Here is a 22,955-nt window from a genome sequence, read left to right as displayed (position 1 = left end):
CAGAGGTTTCTCTGGCGAGGACAGCGAGGTTAGAAGACAGCTGGGGGGATCCATGTAGCCGAGGGAGATGAGGACAAGGAGGGGAAAGAAAGAGAGAGAGACACCAATGAGAAGACAGGCTTGAATGGAAAGTTAGAGGCTGAGAAATAGAGAGACTACGAAATGAGCCAAGATGAAAAACTGAATTGGGATGAGATGTGGGGACAAATGCCGTCGAGAGAAACATGCACCCAGTGAACAATCAAGAGCGAGTGAGAGACAATAACAGCGACGTGGAGTGTCCCTCTTTGACCTCACTGCGATCGCCAGGCCAGCGTTGAACCTGTCCGTCCATGTCCACCTTCACAGTGGAGTGTGAACATCTGTGTTTTCAGCCTGATCCACATTGTAAAGATTAAGAATTTATGATGACGTTTACGTGAGTGTATACACCCCCCCTTTGGCGAGCTGCCGCCATTCGGCGGCACCCATGTGAAAAGCGGCCTCTGTCTAACGATAAAGCCTTAAGAGAATTATTACTAGTGTGGTCTTATCTGAATGAGAGCCGCTGATGGGTATCTCACACTCATAAGATAGCCTTCCAAGTGCTATCGTCTTCGCTAATGGATTAAGATCCACACGGTAGCTAACACCAGATGAAAATGGTACAAGCGAGTAGTTGTGTGTTTGTGTGTGTGTGATTCCTTATTTGAGGGTTTGCACGTGTCTTGGTCAGCTGTGATTGTCCAGTGTTACAGAGGAGGCGAGGGACTGTGTGGGTGTGTGTGTGTGTGTGTGTGTGTGTGTGTGTGTGTGTGTGTGTGTGTGTGTGTGTGTGTGTGTGTGTGTGTGTGTGTGTGTGTGTGTGTGTGTGTGTGTGTGTGTGTGTGTGTGTGTGTGTGTGTGTGTGTGGCGGGCAGGCCATTTATCATGTTGTGGAGCTAGTGAGGCTGAAAGAATGGTGTGGAGTCTTGGAGAGAGGAGAGATTAGCCTCTCCTGATTTGTGGCCAGCATTTCTGGGTAACAGTCGAACACCTTGCTGTTATTTGGTCCCTTATGCGTTTGCACGCGCTCTTAAGTGTGTGTGTGTATACGTGTGTTAACACTGTGTTATCTCATACTGTGTGTGTATTACAGGTTCTCCCCAAATGGCAGAGAAACACAAGCATTCCAGAGAAAACACATGTTTGTCTCCGAGAGAGAGACCAGTCAGTGCCATCTTTCCCAACCCCCTGGACCCTGCACAGGTAGAACACACACAGACACACCCACACACACAGTTTTTGACCATAATGACTACCGCATCGCCACATTGTTAGTACTAAAACACAGAATTCCACAAACCCACAGACACAAATAGCGCAGAGTTTTGCCTTTTGAGTCAAGTTGTCAATTTATTACTTTAGTTATTATTAATAGAAAACGCACATTCCAGCACAACAAACTAATGTTCCCACAATAACAACTAGAACAACATGATACTGCAGGTTCTTCTCTCGCTGAAGGGCAGTACGTCACACAATCCCACACACTCCGTCCTCTGTGAGAAAGCTGCCTTAACAGAAACTTATTGTGTTTGCTGCTTAGAGTCGTACGTCTTCCAGTCAATGCTGCTGGGACAGTTTCCCTGTTTCTCTTGTCCAGTTGAATCACAAGAGTCGGTTTGATGTCGGGGAGGGAAAGAATGATTCCAACCTGACAACAGTGAAGCACTGCTCGCTGCTAATGGAATATTGATTATTACAAACATAGATTACATGTATACATTCTACTGTAATTACAGCAACTGGGTAAAAAAACCCATCTTATTTATATATGTTTGAGGATGGATGTGCTCACCGACTACTACAAACACAACTGCTTGACATATAGATCCATACACGTTCAACACTCTTTCTGTCCGTCTCTGCTGCTGCTGTCTTTCCTCCATCTATCTTTTCTTAGGGAATAACTTCGCACTCTATTTATTTATTTATTTACAATAATCATTTATTCCTCTATGCTTTAAAACTGTTATATACCAGTTTTATATTGTGTTCTTGCTGTGTGTGTTTGTTATGAATGTGGGCTTATTCTTCTGTGTGCAGAGAGCTCCTCCCCATCAGATAGGAGACTCCACTTTACCACGCAGTGACCCCAACCTCTCAGCGCCAGATAAAGGTAAAACACTGTTATTTTTGTATCTCACCTCCGCGCATTGACCTCTCTTACACTCCCGTGAACACTCTGAATATACTCTCACCTTTCACCACCAGGAGAATCATAATGTCAGCATGTGTGGAGTCATATTTTTTTCAACATAAATACATGAATGAAATGTAAATGTGCATGTAGGGTGGGTGGAGACAACAGTAATGGCTTGTATAAAAACTACACCCAAAAGATGTATAAATTATTAAATACAAAAGAGTCAAAGCTGCATATCTATGGCGACCAGTGTGAGCTAACTTAGCTGTGCTCAATGCTAGGACTGAAATCAAATCATCTTATAAAGAACTGCTCATGGCTTCAAATGACAAAATCATATGCAAAGAAGCATTAGCTAATTTAATAGTCAGCTGATTTAACTGCCAAATCTTGATTTAAAACTGCGACATTATTGAAAATAAATGTGTCAATGCATGTGCCTGAAACCTGTATTCTCTCAAATGACCAGCAGGCCCCCCCAACTCCACTGGTTGCAAAAAGAAGTACGTTTCTATAGAAATCAACAAGAAAATGTCTTCTCACTTCATTTCTAACGTCTGTAAATTCACGGTTTTCAGTCCTTAATACAGCAAGATGTTCATTTTGTAAATGCTCCCACTTAGAGTAAAATAAACGATAGGGCACATTGCCTATTGAGGCGTGGATACTCTGTGATTGACAGCTAGTACTGTCCAATGGGTGCAGGTTGCAGGTGTAGCTGGGCGTGCAGTGTCCTGGAGCTCTTAGTCAGGCTCCACCCTCCGATCCTCCAAATACTTCTACTTTCAAAAAACCAAGATGAAAAATGCCAGACTTGAGTGTTCAAAATGGAATTTCACAAACCACTGGGTGATGTCATGGTGGGTGTCCCCTTGGCCAAAGTTCACCTCAAAATCCTCTTACATTTACCTCACAGAGTAGATCACCGCCGTAGAGTTGCAGGCTGTGGCGAGAAGTCAACTATTTCCAGTCGCCGTAGGGCCGAGTTAAAAAAACCTCGCTGCTTTAACTCTATAATATTGCATGGTTGCTGCAGCAGTAGCCGACAACTTCCCTATTACTCACTGATGCTAACACCACTGCCCAGCGTGGTGGTCATCTGTCTGGACAAGCAGTGTGAGTGTGTAACAGTGCGACCACAGAGCGACTGGGGGTATCTGTCTTCACACAGCTGCTTCAGGGAGCTTGTCAAACACACACACACACACACACACACACACACACACACACACACACACACACACACACACACACACACACACACACACTCACACACACTCACACACACACACATGCTGGGTTTCATTACACCAGACAATCCATCTAGATTATAGCATTTGATCTTACCTTGGTGTATAAGTGTGATAAAATGGCAGGTTCTATCCCTGCAGGGCTAATGGACATGCGTGACATTCATATGTATGAATCCATATCCCCCAGGTTGTCATTTTGCTAAGCAGAGTCAGGAGATCCATACATTTATTTATGTCTTTAAGGAGAAATACGCATGTAAATCGAGAGCTGCTCCCCAGTGTGTAATTAAAACAAAAGAAACCTGAGCGGTTTGATTGCTTTTCTCTGAACTTTCCACAAAACTGAACATGTGCAGTTTTTTCCTCCCCCTCCATCATGGCCGCTCGCAGACACAAAACAGGAGCAGCTTTCAAAGCACTTTGTGAAGTAATTAAGGAGAAGACGCCTCGGAAGGAGGCGCGAGGTGTGTGGATGCGAATGCTTCCGTGAGACTCGCGCAGGAACAAACACGCCCCTCCATGTGATTGGAGTGGGATCTGTGAATAATGCAGCGAGAGATAGATGAACTGACACAACGTGGTGACATCACACCTTTGTGCATATGACAATGAAAAAAGGTGCAAGAATTTACACCGAACCCGTGATTGTATAAAAAAGTGTTGTTCATTTTGAACCTTTAACTCTGGATTCCAAATATAGCGTCGGTAAAATATGATGTTAAATTATGCCGTAATTTATGTTCACCTGGACTCAAAGGATGAACAGATTCGATCTGATATGTTTTTGGGCCATAACTCAAGAATTAATATGCTCATTATGACTAAATATATTGTATTAAAGTCCTCACTGCCTATATTAACATAAAATAGACGTGGGTTTAAACTGCAGCTTAACTTTTTTACAAAAAAAGTCTGAACGTCTAAAAGTTTGATTAAAAGTGACCTGTAAACTAAAGAACAGAACAAGGACAGTCTGAGACTGAAAGTGCCGTGAGTTAAATTCATTTTAGAAGGTTATTTCTATTTCAGTATAAGTATTATTTATTGTTCTATAAATTATTAAAAGTTCATACTTAAGTGAGCACCAATCAAACTTAACTGGGTTTTATTTTCACCACAAAACGCCATCAGAATTTTTTGGGTGTGTTTTTTATGATAAACCATTTCATCATCCATTTCACACATGATCCCACCTCTCCATGTTGTCTTTTGTGTTGTCCATTTCCTGTCATGTGACTTGTGATGTCTCTTGTGTGCTGTGAAGTGAGACCCACACCCAGTAGCTGGAGCCTAGACAGTTTCAAAACGGGCGCTCCATCCTTCACTGACTCTGTGGGCAAACTGCTCTGCCCTCCTGTCCCTCCTAGGCCTCCATACTCAGGTAAACCGGCCCGTCGCTGCGACTCCTCCAGTGAAGAACGATACTAATCTTCCTCTCTGACTTTTGACACCTGGTGCTTTCTCCGCCTCTTCTTGGCATTTCCCCCCCCCCATCTGAGGCTCTCAGCTGCCGCTTCCTTCGCTTCAGCTCACACACACGACGCCAGCAGCTTTGAGAAAAAACTGAATCAATGCCGATTGATATTCCAGTCAATTCCCGGATTTGTATTTTTGCTCCTTTCAATCCCCCTGAGAAATGCATGTCATTATATCTCAACAACAGTTTTCTCCATCATCAACTCAAACTGTGTTTAAGTTATTTACTTATTTACAGATGTAACAGATTCCACTTATTTCCCAGTGCTCTGTGATGTATCGCGTTGCCCAGCAGCGTTATGAGCAGATGGAGTGTTTTTCCCCTCCTCCCCTCCTCCCCTCCTCTTTCGTGCCCTCTCTGCGTGGAGCAGAGGCAGCTGTTGGATGTAGAAACAGCTTAAAGCAGCCTCAAGGACCTGCAGGAACATCAGCACGTATTTGATTCATTGATGCTTTAAGCGACTGGCCCTCTCATCTCCGTGTGTGTATGTTTGCATGACTCACGCTGTGTCATCCTCGTGTAAAGAAGAAAATGCACCGCTAATTTGAATTTGCCCTCTCTCTCTCTCTCTCTCTCTCTCTCTCTCTCTCTCTCTCTCTCTCTCTCTCTCTCTCTCCTCTGACTGTCAGCAGGCTCCTCGGCTAAAAACACGAGGTCACATTCACCCGTCCCCGTGTCCCGATCGCCACAAAAGGTTGGTTATGTTCCTGTCACTCACTTCCTCTCTCCTTTTAGTTTTCAGTTTTGGGGCTTTTTTCTCCGTCTCGCTTTCTCTCCTCGAGACACCCTGCTTAGCGACGGGTTACGCACGGTCCCCTATGTGGACGTCCACGTGTAGCCCAAAATCTGTGACCTCTCTGACTATTCGCATCGACTTGGTTAGTGTCAATGCATCCACCTACTGAAATAGAAGTACGTATGCATGCGTGGAAAGCCAGAATGACACGGACCCTCATTTTAGTACGAATAGAACCATTGGCATGAACGTGTGACCAGACACTAGAAGCCTATGTAGTTCTTTGAGATCAATGTTTTCAGGTAGGTGAAATATGTGAAAGTGGATGATGAGGCCTCAGACTCCAGAGGGTTAAAGCAACAAGAACTGAACAGTGGTTATTACCCATGATCCCCGGCTTGCTGAAATTGCCGCTATAACAAAAACACCAAATTCTGTTTAGAATTCTTTCTATTTAAAAACAATTCCTGGCTGGATATCAGAGATAAACGCTGGTTTTTCATGACTTTCAAGTCTTTTTGATTGATCAACAGCTCAGCGTTACTTCCTGGGCCTGATTAAACTGTGACTATCAGTCAGTTCCACACTTCTCACAGGAGATCGCACCCTCATAAAAGTGACATAGAGCATGAACAGACATTCAGGGCTACGACTGGTAAATCATTCTCCCTACTCCAAGTCCAAATCTTTTACACCAAAGTTAGCAGGTATACGCAGGTTATTTTTGAACGTGGGTAAACCTGCTCAGAAAAGGTGATTGACTGTGTTCCCATTGCCAGTGAAGGAGCTTGCCTTCCTGTTTTTCCCATCAGGATCAACATATTCAAAGTCACTAATGCACCCAAAAATGAAGTGCTCCCTCACCTCGCTGTCTTGCCAAATTAGCCCATTCACTCTAGTGAATTCAGTCTATAGCCGGAGCCGATGAAATCCTGTGTCTGCTGCAGAGTCATTTGAAGAGGGAGTGAGTGCTGATTGAATCCATTGCAGACAAAAGCCAGATGTTAGTGGGTGTTAGTTGTTTTTTTTTGACCAGTGGAAAAGGGGCGTCAGGGAACCATCAAACTCATTTTGAAGCTGCTATTTTAGGATTAGAAACGTTCCATAGTGCTGCTTTAATTCAAGCTGGATGGGATCTGTCCTGCTCGAAAAAAATATGCAAAACCAGATGGATTTATTCAACTTGACAACATGCACTTGTCGGTGAATTTAAATTTCAAAGCGTGAACCCTATTTGTTAATTTTCTTTCCCTTTACTGTTCATGTGATGAAAAACTGTACTCCATGTTCCCTTTAGCCTCTCTAAACTATGATGTGATAGAACAAGTTTTTAATATCTCTGACCCGAAGGTTTTTTTTCTTATTCTGTTTATCTACAGATAACTGATTACTCTCGCTTTGTCTCCCAGCTCTGATGTAATGTTAATGAGGCTCTTAGTAGTTAATAGCAGTCTGCAGAAGCAGAGGAGGTCGAGCAGAGGTTAACTAAGCATTGAACGAGTTTGGTTTAGAATCTCCGGTGAACCAAAGCCTTTTCTCTTGTTAACTCTTCTTTGTGGGCTTCGTCACAAGCAGCAGTGCTGAGCTTCCGGCTTTGTTGCAAGTGTGATGTGTCTTCTTACATGTGACAGCTAGAGAGAGAGAGAGAGTGTGTGTGTGTGTGTGTGTGTGTGTGTGTGTGTGTGTGTGTGTGTGTGTGTGTGTGTGTGTGTGTGTGTGTGTGTGTGTGTGTGTGTGTGTGTGTGTGTGTGTGTGTGTGTGTGTGTGTGTGTGTGCGCGCGTATGAGGTGTATGAGAGAAAGGAAACCAAAGTGTGAGTGACAGCTTGGCACTCAGCACGCTCTGTCAATCAGATTTGTGTGTGCATGTGTGTGTGGATTGGTGTGTGCCTGTCTCCGCATTTGTGTGTTGCGGCGACAGAAGAGGCCTGGAGCGAAGTTTCAAGCTGCCCATCACGGCGCAGCCAGAGACGGGTCCTCCACGGACCTCCAGCAGGCCCCATTATCTGGCACATGCACACACACACAGACACACACAGACACACACATCAGTCAGGGGCCCATTACCAGACCACAAACCCCAGGACAGTAGCGAACCGGCAGAAAACTCTCAGTGCCAGACTGACAACAGCTGCACATTCTCATCTCCAGAGGTAGAAATCATATCTAGTTGTAGTTTTAGTCTCTCTGCTGAAAACTTGACCAGGAGTTGGATCAGCTCGTCAGCACTGTATTAAATACACTTACCAGGCTAACCGCTACGTGGAAACGTTTGGTCACTTGTGCATGTCAAATGGGTGAACTCTTTGTGTAGACCCCTTGTAGCATGAACAGTACAACCTTACTGATCAATTGCATACTCCACTAGATCCAATTAAGTCTCAGCAGATATAATAGCAGAATGGTGTAATTGCTTAGAAAAACATTTTTGATGAGTGATTGGATTTTTTGAGGAGGAGCAGGAGGGGTTGGTACAGCATATTGCGTTATTTCAACTCAGTGCACAGGGCCAGCAGACGGTGCGGAAAAACCTGCTCCTCTCAATCTGTTCACTGACCAAACTTCCTTTTCTTTTTTTTTGTTTTTATTGTTGTTTTATGGCTGTGTCAGCATTTTGGATTCAACATGGGCACATGCTTACCACAGAAATGGCTCACAGAGTTTTTGAAGGACAAAGTGCAGAAAAAAGATTCATTATCGATACTGCTTATCCTTGGAGGGTTTGGGGCAGGGACAGCATAGTCAGGTCACCAGCAGGTTTGACAGACAAACAACCATCTAGAATCAGAGTTGTTTTTATTGTCGAGCAGGTCTTCAACATACAAGTAATTTACATTGGTGTTTGGTGCATAAAAATCCTCGTAAGTATAAAAAATAGGGGAAAGATAAAGTAAATTATTTTAATTAAACATATTCACACAATTTAGAATCATCAATTTACCTAAGCTGCAAGTCTTTGGACTGTCAAAGGAAGCTAAGAGCTAGCTTAAGTCTTGCTATGAAGAAACAGTGCTAACCACTGCACAAACATTTTATTGAGATAATTTAATCAAAATATAAACACTATATATACACAATACAAATCAAGGGCAGCAAGGTGGAGGTGGTCAGCACCCAGAAGACCCTTTAAGGATAAGATGGATGGAGGGATGGATGGATGGATGAATGGAGATTAAGTAATGGTAACTACAGGTTGCTTCATTTCAGTGGTTTCCAACTTCAAGGTCAAAAACCCAAAAGGGTTCCCGAGATGAATCTACAGGGAAACAGTATGATCCCTGTAGCCCTGAAGAAATGTGTTGTATAAAAGCATGTGACATACTTTTATCAAATTTTTTTAGGTTAAAAAAGTCCTTGGATTGAATCTATCTGAGAAGTAAAAATGATAAAAGAAGTATATCACATCCTGTTGTTTCTTCTCCCTCCAGACCTCGGTGCCACCTTTCACCCCTTCGCCCACCGAGTGCCAGTCGACCAGCCTGGTCTCCAACTCTCCCGTCCTCTCCGGCAGCTACAGCAGCGGCATCTCGTCGCTCAGTCGCTGCAGCGTGTCGGAGGCCTCGGGCACGGAGCTGCCCGCGGGCGACCACCTGCCCCACCCGCTGCCTCCGCCCACCACCTTGCCAAACTCGGTCTCCAGCAGCTCCGACGAGCCCATCCGCAGGGAGAACAAGACCCCGCCTCCTTACAGCGTGTACGAGAGGAACAACCCGCGCAGACCTGTGCCGCTGCCCCACAGCCTCTCCATCCCCCCACAGATTGACCCCCCTGCGCTGCCGCCCAAGCCTCACCAGCTCCGCACTTGCAGCATGAAGCTGGACGGAACCTCGGACCCTCGGGTCCCCAGACCGAGGCCTCTGCCCAGGAAGGTGTCCCAGCTATAGATGCTGGTTAAGGCTCCAGGTCTAAGGGGGGGTTTGTGGAAGGAAACAACACTGGCGTAATTTGCACTTTTCTACTGGGCACTCACTTGTTTTTTTTGTGATCTACAGTTTGGCATTCCTGACCTTCGCTCCAATAAAAGAAACAGGCCTACAGATTAACTGGCAGTCAAAAAAACAAAAGGAAGAAACTTTCTTTTTGTATTTACTAGAGGGCATTGCATTGACTTCGACTCAGTCATTCAGCACTTTTAGCTCTAGTACGTACAGTAGGTCGCCACGGTCAGTCACAACTTATGTTTACCAGAACACAGTTTTTGATAGATGTAATAATCTCAAATATATGTATATTGGTATATATGAGAGTTGTTTTTGCCTTAAGTATTGGAAACAGAGTCTTTTATCCGTGAGTCTTGCACGTTTTCTTTTTTTTTTTTTAACAACTCAGTACATTTGTATTGGATGTGGCTAAAAAGGTGCTAGAGGCCTTTAGTATGCATTTCAGTGACGTGTAGTAGACGAGGGTGTGTTCTCATATCCACACAACCAATGGTACAGAACGAAAAACTCTGACAATTTAAGACGTATGTTAATTCCATATTGATTCATATAAATTAAAGAACCAGAAAAGTTTAAAAAAGTTAATTGCCACAACTCTACTCTTCTTAAAACCTTCAAATGAAGAGTTTACCATTGGTCATTGCCGATTATGTGAACACACCCTTATCCTCCTGCATGATGTAAATGATAACAGATCTATAGGGGGGTGGGGGCTACCAAGTATTGTGCCAAAGGAAAATGTACAATGTGCTGTAACGAAACTTTTTTCTTTTTTTTAAACTGGGACCTGAAATCAAGAAGTTTGGAAATGCTCCGCTAAAGAGACATTTTTAAGAATTGAAAAAATGAATTGTACCCACTCATCCTGATTGAAACTGTAATCTACTGATCACATGTAAACTCTAGATAAGCACAAACAATATTTTATCATCTGCTCCGTCACCGCGGAGTCTCCGTGTGATGAAGACGTGATTGAAACTGGAGTGTCTCTGTCAGCGGTGACCTTAAAAGGCACGACGACTGACTCTATCAGAGAAATATTTACAAATTAATCATTGTCAAATATTTGTACAGTTGAGATTTACTTTCTGTTTGATTAAAAAATGGACGTGAGTCGACTGCACTATAAATAGTTGCTCGGTTCAACGCCATTGTCGCAGGGGAGGACGTGTTCTGTGGCGGGCGGACTTCAAACAGCTTCGTGAAACAGATTGACATTTTTTGGTATAAGATATTCATCAATCTTAAATATTGTGCAACCTTTTTGTGGGAGGGTGGGGCGGGCGGGGGAGTTAGCTTTTAGTATTGTTTGTATGTTTCTTGAGAAACTGTAAATTATACGATGAGATTAATGTACGTATGCCAAATATAAAAATTTGTGTATTACAATTAATGTAAATATTGTGTTTTTAACAAAAATGTAGCTATAACAATTTACAGCTTTGAATGTAATGTTGAAGCAGCAAATGATTATTATTATTATTATTATAAATGTTCAAACTTTTATGGTTTTGTGAGTGTAGAAGATCATGCGTAATAGCACCTAACACATTTACAATTTCAATAAACTGCCCTATGTAATACAAACGCATTAATAGACAGATTTTTACGTGATGAGAACATCGAGATTTGTGATGGATGTTTGTTTCTACTTCCTGTTTGTGTGGGTGTGTTTGAGGATCTTAAACTGAAACCACATATTACACAATCGATTATTAAACGTTTTGCCTTTCCTCCAGGTTAACACAATTTGGGGTGATAACAGGAACACAATGGCAATTTAAAAGAAAACAAGGAGGGTGCTAATTCACTTAAGAATTGAGAAAAACACCCAAGGGTGCGTTTAGCTCCTTGAAAATCGAAGTCGTCTTGGGTCAGGAGGGGAATCCGGAAAGAAGTATGTCTGGAAAAGGTTTGTCTCAATTTATGTTAAGCTACTCTAATTTAAAAAAGAAAAGCTTTATCAGAGTAATGATTCATAATTCAGTAATTTGGGGAAATTGGAAAACACGGGACAAAGGGCAGAAAATACGAAGATAATATTTTTTTCTTCATAAAATAAGTCTTAAATTTATCTAAAAGCAAAACCAAGGTCGATTTAAATAAAATCACTGACTTGTTATATTATAAAATGTGAAGTAAAACCATATATTTCACACATTGAAAATCACAAGGTTAAAGATGTGAGGCTGAAGGTCAGGGCCCTGAACACCACATGAGATTATTTACACCTGAGCTGTCACATGAACATCGTCCATGTTCAATACAAAACACATATATATTGATTATTAATTGTTATACATAATTGTTGTGTATAAAGCAGTTATCAGGTTTATTAACTGTTGATCTTCTGGATTCTCCTTCTACACACTAACCTGCTGACCAGGTGAGGTCAGTTAGCAGCGGTTAGCATTAGCAGGGCGATGAACACCATTTGTGGACTGAAAGGTAAAGTCGAGCTTTTTGAGTGAAAACATCCACCTAAATACTTTTTGTGTCGCCCGCTGTTTAGAGAAGTATTTATTTACAAATGGAGGTGTTTAGCGTTGACATGTTTGTGCTGCTTTCGGCCTGCGCATTAGCCTAGCATTGGTAGCTAGCCACTGCTAGCTACCTTCCCTGATAGCTGTGGCTAGCTCCGAGTTAGCCACCTTCCCTAATATCTGTGGCTAGGTCTGTGTTAGCTTCCTGTCAGCCTTGTTTAAAGGGACATTTCATTAGTTTATGTAGTTAGTGTTACTTGCAGATATGCTAACGTTAAACGCCCTACGACGATGCTAATTTTATTCATCCCCGTTCGTTTTTGTTCAGTACGTCACATTCCCAGCACCTTAGCATGCTAACACATGAGCTAACACATTGAACATGCTGCTGCTAACCTGCTGACACTAGCTTTCACCTCATAGCACCGCCATGTATAAGTGCTAGCATGCCTTAGCACTATCTAGCTAACTACTGAGCATGTGACATGTTTGAAGACTTTGTTAATATGTAGGTAGAGTTTAAAGATACAAATGATCACGTAACAGTATTTAATTATTATTCTGACCATAATATTACATTATTGACCTGTTTACCTCAGTTATAATAGTCTCTGTTATATGAATTATGCCAATTTGGTATTTGTGTTAGCCATAAAGATGAGTTCCTGTCACCAGGTATGTTAAAATATGTACCAAAAACAGGATTATCAATATCACTAGTTTAACAAATTGTTGGTTATCTATGGACGGCCGTTTCTGCCAGAAATTTTTTTTAATTTGGCACGCTAAATCAAACTTATGAAATAAAAACTACTTGCTAATTAAATCAATAAGTAAGTAGGTACAATTTTATTAATGCAGCACCTTTCAAAACTTAGGTAAAGTGCTAGGTTAAGAGATTTAAGGAGCACAAAATGACATTTTACCAACATCACAACAATGTAAGTCAGTGAGTTGGAGGAGCTTGTGTCCGTACTTCTGAACGGTAAGATTCAGATTGTTCTGAGCATTTAAACGATAGCTGCGTCCCAAGTCTCAGAGGAAGGTGGTCTACTCTGCCCATGAACAGCTGAAAGGCCATTACCTCTTGGGAAAAAGGTTCGTCACCGAAGCGTAATGAATTCTGGGATAGGTTGGTCGCGGGGGATCCATGTATTGGAGCTTTTGTTCCTTGGGGATGAAAGAACACATTTGATGGACATTTTTGAAGGAGCCTGTGAAATGGGACCGCCTAGTCACGCTGCTGAGACGCACCCGTCTATAGATTGCAGCCTCTGGAGGATGCAAACTCTGAATTGATACACGGCTATAATTAGCTTGAATGCTCCATAAGTTTCTGTCATACAAAGCCCCATAGAAATCTAGCTCTGCCACGTGAGGTTCAGAAGGATGCACTTGAGTTACTGGCGTGTGGAAGCAGAGGACACAGACGCACATGGGAGCGAGTTCCCTGTTCATCACAGTGTCTAATTATCCCACTGCTGCAGTCGAACTGAAGACAGCTCTCACTCTGTAATCAGCACAACAGTTATGTGTTGATTGGACTGTGCCGCTCGACCGGGGGACCTTGGACAATTGTAAATTGTTTAGGCGTGTGTGTAAATTGCATGTAATCCCTCAACGCCCTTGCTTAGAGATGTACTGCGTGCGCTCGTCTGGCTGTGTTGGTGGTGGATGAAGAACGAGCACCATTCACCTGTCATCGCTCGTCATAATTGTTGGTGGTTGGCAATTTGACAGCAATTATCACGCCAAGGAACAAGTTCCCACTTCATCGCAGAGTCTCCCTTTTAACAGGGGGGGGGGGAGCGTACTACAGCGACATGCCTTCGCCATTTAGCGAGGCCCGGGAGGATTGTTGTCAGTTGCAAACCTCCTCATGCTTGTCAGTTGGCCCATTATTGAGAAAGGAGCTGCATTTGGCTGTAGCGGAGACACACAAAGCCCCTCCTGGTTAAAGGACAAGAGAGAGTTAAGCAGGCGACAAATTTTTGCTGATCCCAGAAAGTGACATTTTTGCATTTGGGGTTCAGAGATAGCTTCCTTACAACAATGGGAAACCATAGCTGGAAGCCACAGAGCTGTAATAACATGTAAATATTATGAACCTGCAGAGCTCCCTGTAATTGTGGAGTCGCTCAGCACATTTCTAAAAGATGCAGCATTCATTTTATCCGGCACAAGGTTTTCTGCGGAACGGTCTAGCCCCATTATACAAGCACTAAACATCCCCCATTTATAGCATTCATGGGTGATGATACATAATTATCAGGGGAAAGGCAATGCTAGGTATTAATTTAAAGTTGCCCGTGGCGAATTTTGGAGAACACACAGCCGCAGAGAAACCCAAGGTGTTTGTCTCACTCTGCAAATCTCCCCAGGGAGAGGAGAAGCTGGAGCAGCTCTGCAGGGAGCAAAGAACCTCCATCTAAAGAGAAGTTTCAAAGAGAGAAACTCGCAGAGAAAAGGTGGCGTGTTTTATCTCCCTGCTCCTCTCTCCTATATCTGCTCTCCTGTATTCTGGAGCTACCGCTTGGATTTTTCACCTGCCAGCTTCAAATACTCCAGGTTGTTTTTAATGGCAGGATGAGTGAAGTTTAATTTTTTGACTTGTGCTGCTCTCAGAGGAGACAATTGCCTCAGCTGAACGGGGAGTTGACTCTTGGTTTAAGATGTTTTGAATGCCGAAGAGGAGCACAAGACAAAAAGTGATCAGGCCAGTGTGTGTGTGTATGTATATATATATATATATATATATATTAATGTATATTTATAAAATAGACTGTACATATTGCTGCAGGTGCGAGTGCAATATTTTTCTAAAAGCAGGAAGGTGTAGCGCAGGGTTCAGCATTGAAATGAGTGTTGTAACAGTAAAGAGAAGAAGGACAGGGTTTCTTTCTATCATCACATTTGTTGACATGAGTAAAATAATTGATTCACTTGAAAACAAGATCAATGAAGGAAGCAGTACATATGAAACTTAACATTTTAAAATCGATTTTTCAGCAACTATAATAAAGAACAAAAATATGTCAGTAATGGTGTTTATTGTCAACAGTGAATTGCAGCTTCTCTCCAGAGAAAACAGAAGAAACAGAAAAACACCTGATAAAAGGATTCTGCAGAGCTCAGGTGAGCATACGTCTGTTTCATGTGACATTGGATAATTTATAATACCAGAGTCACCAGAGTCTTGTTATAATTTTGACAGAGAACAGATGTACAGTTCTTTGAATATTTTAAGATATCTGATGGATTTAAGTCCCTAAATGTACTCATGTACAGTATTTTTTATGCTGCACATTGAACCAGCTGCTGTAGTAGTGGTATATTCAGTATTCTTAAAACAATTAAAAAGCCCTGAAGAATATGAGTTGGGATATTCCAAGCTTAAAGGTTAAAATTTACTTGAAAACTAGGATTTCAAAAAGCTAAAATAGAATCCCCTTAATACTTTTGTCCATTCTAATACATCAGAGCTGTAATCCTTCGGGGGAATATTGATGTTGGAGCAAGGTTTTTTTTTCTCTCTTATACCAAGAATCAGTGGAATCTGCTCTTAAACCAATCCCATTTATTACATTTCATTTGCATTGGGTTATGGAGAATCAGGAATTCCAAATACATGTCTTTTTACCCAAATCAAAAGACTACTCATTACATTAAGGGCTGAGACTTGTAAAATCTTTTAAATTACTTATTAAATCCAAAGGAAACCTGCATTAATGCACGTGTGGTTAAACAGTTTTCTGTCATTTTCACATTTTAAACATATTTAGCAAATTTTATTTCCACCAAATAATAATTGATTGAATTGACCCATTTAATCCCAAAGATTGTATTTATTAAAAATTCTAGTGCTTAGATCCATAACAAGGTTATGTTTTCATCAGCGTTTGTGATTCAATTAGCAGGATTACTCAAAAACATCTGAACCAATTTCAATTTCAATGAGATCTAGGGATTTTTTTCACTAGGCCGTAACCTTGGCAGAGGTCCGCACTTTTAGAGCAGCCTTGTAGTTCCATTTGCAACAAAAAATAAACGATTACAATATCTTCCTCCATGCGAACCTCTTCACATAACTTTAGTAAAGAGGCAAATCAAGCTGATGATTGAATATGGATCATTTGCCAAGAAATAATCCTTCTAATAGCTAAAAGTTAAAGGAAATAATCAAAGAATTTAGGGAACTTCTATGAAATACATGTATAAAAGTATGAACTAATCTCTGTATGCTACAGCTGTGGCTCATGGCTCTTGAGATTTATTTTTATCCAGCATTTAAATTAAAATCTCATCTCATTATCATATACCCCTATCCCTCCCAGTGACTCATCCTCCGAAGGTCAGTGAACGGGGACCCTGTTTATTGAGCTTTGGCGCCCACCAAGGGGTCTCGATCCCGCCTTCCACTCCAGCCCCTGCGGTTCAGTATTCCACACGGCGGGACCAGAGGGCAGCGGCGTCGAGACTTGCATCCGGCCGGCCATGTTTCAAGGTACCGCTCTGCCCTTATCTAACCTCTCGCTGTCACTTGCCCTCATTCTCCGGGGGCCGTGTATTAAATTCGATGTTGGGCTCCTCTCCGTCTCCACTCTCTTGGGTGATTGCCTTAGTTCTGCCTGGATAGTTCAGCTGTGAAGAGGCCCTTTCTTATTCTCCTACACACATGAATAAACATAAAGTCAGGTGAGATTTTCAAGCATCTGCTGTTGAGTTTAACACCAGCTCGGAGGCTACATTATGGCAGGCGGGATGGCACACATAGGAGCGAAGAGAAGTAAGCTTCTATCAGTATAAACCAGACTACTCCAGAGTAGTGGAACACAATTTAATACGTTTAAAGAGGAAATGACCTGAAGGTAAGGTGATATATTTGGGACAATAACATGTGATACTAAGAGACTACAAGTTTAAAATACACTTGAAGTTTGAAAGACATGTTGCTTACCTACCTGCTGCTGTTATCAGTCGTAGATAACACAGGCATCATGCATCCAATTCTTTTAAATATAAATCATGTAATATCCTGCTTTCTTCACTCTGCTTTTAATACCCAGAGGGGTGGTTGATTAATGACATTGTCTTAGTGAACATGCATGCAGTACACTCTAAAGTGCACTGGGGCATATCATGTTAGTGGTACTTTAACATCATACTATGTGTTGTGTTATGTTTAGCTGCTTCATGTGCTATTGGATAATTCTATATGTGACATCATATTTCTAAACAAATTACTTAAAACTCTGGCACTGTACACGGCCGGCCAAAAACAACAATGAAGTTAAAACACTGTGTTGCTTCATAATCTGCCGGAAGAACTCTCCTGTGTGTGTGTGTGTGTGTGTGTGTGTGTGTGTGTGTGTGTGTGTGTGTGTGTGTGTGTGTGTGTGTGTGTGTGTGTGTGTGTGTGTGTGTGTGTGTGTGTGTGTGTGTGTGTGTGTGTGTGTGTGTGTGTGTGTGTCTGCCCATCTCTGTCGCTTCCAAAAAATATCATTTATGTAGTTATTAATCGATGGTGTCGCATCATGAATCTGGATCGTTCCACTCACTTTAACCCTGATGTCCCGGCTGTGTGCGTCACGTCTCATGTTGTGTGTACAGGGTGCGTGCAAAGTGTTGGACTTTTTTTCCCAATGTGTTCAAATACGTGTCTCATAAACTCTCGAGCGAATAAAAACAAAACAAAGTCAACGTCCGTACAGTTGAGGTCCTAATAACTTCTGATTAGTGATGCTAATTAATGTTAACGTTAAAGTAAGGGCAGGTCAGCGGGGGAGTGAGGAGGGAGGATATGCGGCAGGGTTATACGGCACAGTACAAGGATACCAGACTCATAATGTGGATCTGCCATGAACCTGAAGCAGAGGCCACTGCAAAATGAACATAGGGGAAACACTGCCCTGCTGTAATGTGCAGGACTGTCTCTGGGGCATCTTTGCTTAGCCTGCACCTGGGGTCCTGTCTGGTGTGGTAGACCCCGGGTTCTATTGAGCATATATATGCCAATGCTAGAATTTGAATTTGTTTTAAAGGTAAAATATACAACGAATGTGCAAATAGACGAATAATGTGCACAACAACACTGTTAAGTAAATTAGTGCAAGTTGTAGTATCGTGATATGAAACAGTTCAGTTCGTTTTTTATATTATGCTGGTGTTAAAAGAGTATGACTGCAGAGGAAACCGACCTGCTGCAACTCGCTGGCACTTTTGTGGCACCATCTTGCTGCTCAAGTTTCTGTCTGTTATAGACGTTATAATTGAGTCTAGTATGCAGTGTTTCAATATGGAGAAGTAAGGGGCCTTCGTTTTCAAGAGCTTTATGTTGACCAGTAAAACCTTTTAGATGGAAAAGGTTTTATCTGTCAATAGTGGGTGTTTCTTTTTAACATACAGTTTGTTGTTTCTATAAATATCAGTGAAGTTTCTTATGCACCAGTATCCAGCAGTGATGTTTATAACTTACTGACCCTCATATCAGCGCTCATGATCAGAGCTAACAGAAGCTGGGAAGCTGCGCAGCAACCACTCGTACCTCCTTGGAATTTACAAAGTGGTTCTGACTTTTTTCTGCAGAGTTCAACAAAAGCAGCTAACTGGCTGCCAAAAGAAACAACACAAACACTTTTGTTTCTGTGCCTCTCTGCAAACTTCTCATTTTGCTGCTTGTTTTTCCACTGCCCTCGAGCTGTAAATGGTGTTTCAAAAGACAACACTGTCAGAATTTGGTGCCCGGATATGTGATGAAGGCAGCCTGGCAGCGGGGGGTACGCCAATGCGGGGATAATGCACTGCTTGAGCATGCATGGTTTGATTCCTGCAGGACAATATCTTTACTGGGGCTATTACCGCCTCAGCTAGACAGCAGTGAATTGTCCTTTTGTTCTGGCAGTGAAGCTCTGAGGGGGTTTCTCACAATGAATTCCTATTGATTTTTCTGGTCATGTCATCAAATTGTATGTGGCTTGAATCGTGACTACTGTTTTCTCATCTGTTCTCCGAGGTTCCTCTCCCATTAACTTTATATCCTATTTGTATGGGGGGGGCTAGAATGAAATTGGGAAGTAGAAGTAAACACAATGAGCAGAGTATAACTCACTCGCTCAATAAACTTTTGTTTTGTTTTGACAGTTATAAACATTAGACTACAAAACATTTGCAAGGATTAGATGTTCTTTTTAAAGAAGACATAACATCTTCCACATAGAAATGATTACTTACACCAATGAAATTAACTACAATTAACTGTTACTCAAAAATAATCACCTTTATTTTTATTGTTTAATGCACTTGGAAATGTAGCTGTTACAGTCTTAGTGTGACACGGTTCATTTTGCTTATAGTTAAAAACCATAAAATAAACATTGCCACCTAACTGACATTACTGTCAATTTGCTGACTTTATGGCTTTTTTCATAGACTAACGTTAATTGATATATTTGTCAGATAAACATCTGTACCACCTTTTGACAACCTGGTGAATCAAAGTGCTTTACATAAGACATAAAAAGACAACAACATATTAAAGAAGTACAAGGCAATTTAATAAGCTGTATGATTTAAAAGCAATAACATTAAATGGAAGATGAGATAAAATGCTGAAAGCTAAAATGGAATTTAACTGAACAGTGCAACAAGAAAATAAATAAGGTCACGTAAATGAAAAGGATAATAAGTCATATTTATTTTATTGTGCATATTTTAATGAGTTTGTCTATCTGATTGTAAACATGTCACATATTATCGTAAAGAAGAATTAGACTACAATACAGTAAATAGATATGTTTAAAACTACACGTATTCATGACTGATCAGAGCTTCTACAATAAAATTTGTTTCTTTCAATTTCTTTATTAAATGAGGAATAACAAATAAAGCCAAATGATGCTCTCTCTGGTTTTTATAACCGCCTTTACAAACAAACACACATTTGACTAATCACATACTGCAGCAATACAATAAGTGACAATGTTAACAGTAAGCAGGTATGTTTTAAGATTCACTTTGTTCAACACAAAACAGGAGAAAATTGCTCAATTACAGGAAAACCACAAATGTAAACCATGGATAAATTGTATCATGTGAAAAAACAAACATATTCTTCCATTTCATCACATTTTATTTTTAAAACATGACTTTGGGCAACTGGACTTTTGCATAATTAGTCAATGGCAAAATAAACAGTAAATTAAGCATAATTCATTCATAAGTCGTAAATGTGTGTGGGGTATATGTGGGACATGCTTAGCCTTGAGTGGCCTTGTTAAGGCTTACTGTGCAATTGTCAAGTTGCTGCGACTGTGCTTTCTGAAGCAGCCCTGTGCATGTCCCCCGTCTGTGCAGTCGATGCAGTTTTTGATGTCTTTTGTCATGAACTATTTTGCTAATATTTGTCAAACACTGAAGGAGATTCTCTGCTGTCTACTCGGCTGAGCATGCACACTGAAATAGAAAAGGTGGCAGTGAGACTGATACAGACAGATGGGAATATTGTTTTGAAGGCTAGTGGTCATAAAATGTTCATATAAAGTGAATCGCAACTCGCTAATCAAAACTTTTATATTATTATCAAATGATTAATAAAATAGCTAGCTGGATTTAAATAAGTAATTACTTATTGATAGTCGGATGTTTAGCTGGCAGCCGGCGCTTATGCAAAGCCTTCTAAACATGGTTGGTGTGAGCCTGAGCTCGCACCTCTAGGCACTGTATACTTTGATGAGGGCGATCCAGTGTGCTATAACATGCACACCAGGCATCTTCTTCCTCGCTCACTCTGTGTGAAACTGAGGCCATCTGTTAATGTGCTACAGTCTTAATTATGCTCTCATCACACTAAGTCAATCAGAGGTGCGCCTGAGACAACTGTAACACACCAAGCAGGGATTTAGCGATCAATAGATAATATCCTCCCAGGACGACTGTAGCTCAGGCCTTCTCAGTCACTTTATCTCAGCAGAGTGGTTGACTCTTGCTATGACACTGGTGGACGTGCTTTAAAAGATATGTTTGTTCTCTAGCTGAAAACTAAGTGTACATTTATCATGTTCCGTAGTGTTTATATACTTTTTCATCTCATCCCAAGAAGATTAGCTGTCTCACGATCAGTCCCTTTTTATTCAAAACATGAATGAAGAAGCGCAACAGACCGTCTGAAGTAGTTTGTGATCCAGCAGAGGGGGCTCACTAACCGCTCGACCAATTACATGCCCTCTTGAGCTATTTGTAAGCGTAGTTTTGCTATAAAAATGGTAGATGCTAGCAAGAATAGCTTTCCTAAGGGGACAATCATGACACCAGAGCATCTGAGAAGCAACGTGTGAAAGGGTGTTGTACAGATTCGAATGAGTTGCATGTCATGTCACTTTGGTTCAGTTGATTTTTAGAATGATGTAGCTCTTCTTGTACAACCCTTTTTTCCTCAAGTGCTGTTTTGAAGACTTCTTTTCAACCTTCCTGCCATTTCTGTATACCTGGAGATTCTGTGACCACATCAGCATAAACGTTGCACAAGGGTGTTAATGGGCAAATGCATCAATTTACTGGAGGTCAAATGTGCTCTGGAAAGTAACCTTGTCATTGATGAGTCATTAGTGAAAACACTAATGGTTGTTCTGCTCTTGAATTTAGTTAAATAGGCGGTTTGGATGCTGTTTATTTACCTGCCCATAACTTTCACCGTCTCTTGATGATGATCTTGAGATTTCCAGTACTTCGGTGCACCTTTTAACTAATCCATTGACATTCAGCCGACCGGAACTCAGTATCATCTCCTGGTTCAAAAGTTCATGGGAAGATGCGTGTGTGTATCCCGAGTGTTAGCTCTCTGCCCGGTCTGCGCTCTCTCCCTCAGCTTGCTATCAGGGCTCCATCGGAAGCTTGGCTCTAATCTGCCGGCTCGGGGGTGCGTTTCCTGCATCGGGGCTGTGGCCCAATCCATCTGTCTTCATCAGTGAGCCGGGGCGGCTGTGGGTTTGGGCCAGCACGATCCTGCTAAGCACCAGCTGCTAGCTGCCTTTTACACTGTTTCCCACCAAGTGGGACATATTTACAGTACAGCAAGCTGCCCGGTAAGATTATAATCCAGCTCTCTCAGCGCCTAGATTTTCCTTTTTCTCTCGTAGTTTTGTCTGTCTGTTTATACCTTCAGATACCCTCTGCAGTCTGTGTGTAACTGTGGAGTTTTAAGTATGATATCTGCAGTTTTGAAGGAGTCAGATGGCCACAAACAACCTCTTTGAAGTTTGATTCATCCCCTACTTTTATTAGTTTCTGCACTATTTCTCTTGAGTTGTTTTCATGGGCTCCGGACATTTTTTGGAGTTTGCCTTTCATATATGATGAACAGAGCAGGAGAATCAGACATCGTCACAACAACAAGAAAATGTCTACAACATTTAGACGAGGGTTGGCGCCTGGGTAGAGCATGCAAGAGGCAGGACATTGTCAGGGTATGTGAGTCAGTTGGACCCAGAAGCAGAGTTTTAACAAAAATAGTATTTTTAATGAAAAGTCTTTAACAGCAAAAATAAGAATCGCAGGAATCTCAAAAATCTAAACTGCAAAAACAAAAGCACACGGGAGAAAACACAGGAGGCTTACACAGGTGATCAGGACGGGAGCTCAGGAGACACAGGATACAAAAAAACACTGGAGAACAGGACAGGACATACCACGGTTAACCACAGAGACTTATATCCACACACAGGGAAGGCAGGGGCAATTGGACACAGGTGAAACACATGAGGACTGGTGCAGACAATCACAGACAGGAAGTAAAACTAGACACAAGACACAAGAACCCAGACTACAAAATAAAACAGGAAACAGAACACAGGGACACCGAAACAACTCAGACAAACATAAACACAAGGAAGTCAAGAAACACAA

General features: G+C 41.7%; 1 protein-coding gene and 1 long non-coding RNA gene across 7 annotated transcripts in view; both read left to right on the top strand.

Moving 5' to 3' along the window:
• dock4b (dedicator of cytokinesis 4b) overlaps positions 1-11,156 on the top strand; it is a 110,854-nt gene extending 99,698 nt beyond the window's left edge. For 2 of the 6 annotated variants that reach the window (XM_035147977.2, XM_035147980.2), the window contains 5 exons: positions 1,118-1,227; positions 2,068-2,140; positions 4,685-4,801; positions 5,527-5,591; positions 9,061-11,156. In XM_035147977.2, coding sequence (XP_035003868.1) covers positions 1,118-1,227; positions 2,068-2,140; positions 4,685-4,801; positions 5,527-5,591; positions 9,061-9,516 — 821 coding nt within the window. In that variant the 3' untranslated portion in view covers positions 9,517-11,156. The remainder of the gene's footprint in view (positions 1-1,117; positions 1,228-2,067; positions 2,141-4,684; positions 4,802-5,526; positions 5,592-9,060) is intronic. The other 4 variants (XM_035147983.2, XM_035147979.2, XM_035147981.2 and 1 more) reach the window with 3 other exon arrangements.
• A 543-nt stretch (positions 11,157-11,699) lies between these two features.
• Positions 11,700-16,554, top strand: LOC118102013. Its single transcript, XR_004694608.2, has 3 exons — positions 11,700-12,021; positions 15,118-15,191; positions 16,391-16,554. It is a non-coding gene; the product is annotated as an uncharacterized LOC118102013 (long non-coding RNA).
• The last annotated feature ends 6,401 nt before the right edge of the window (positions 16,555-22,955 follow it).

This window comes from Hippoglossus stenolepis, chromosome 22, assembly GCF_022539355.2.
Source record: "Hippoglossus stenolepis isolate QCI-W04-F060 chromosome 22, HSTE1.2, whole genome shotgun sequence".
NCBI classification, from domain to species: domain Eukaryota; kingdom Metazoa; phylum Chordata; class Actinopteri; order Pleuronectiformes; family Pleuronectidae; genus Hippoglossus; species Hippoglossus stenolepis.
The sequence above is the reverse complement of the archived record's forward strand: the minus strand, read 5'-3'. Positions and strand labels throughout refer to the sequence as shown.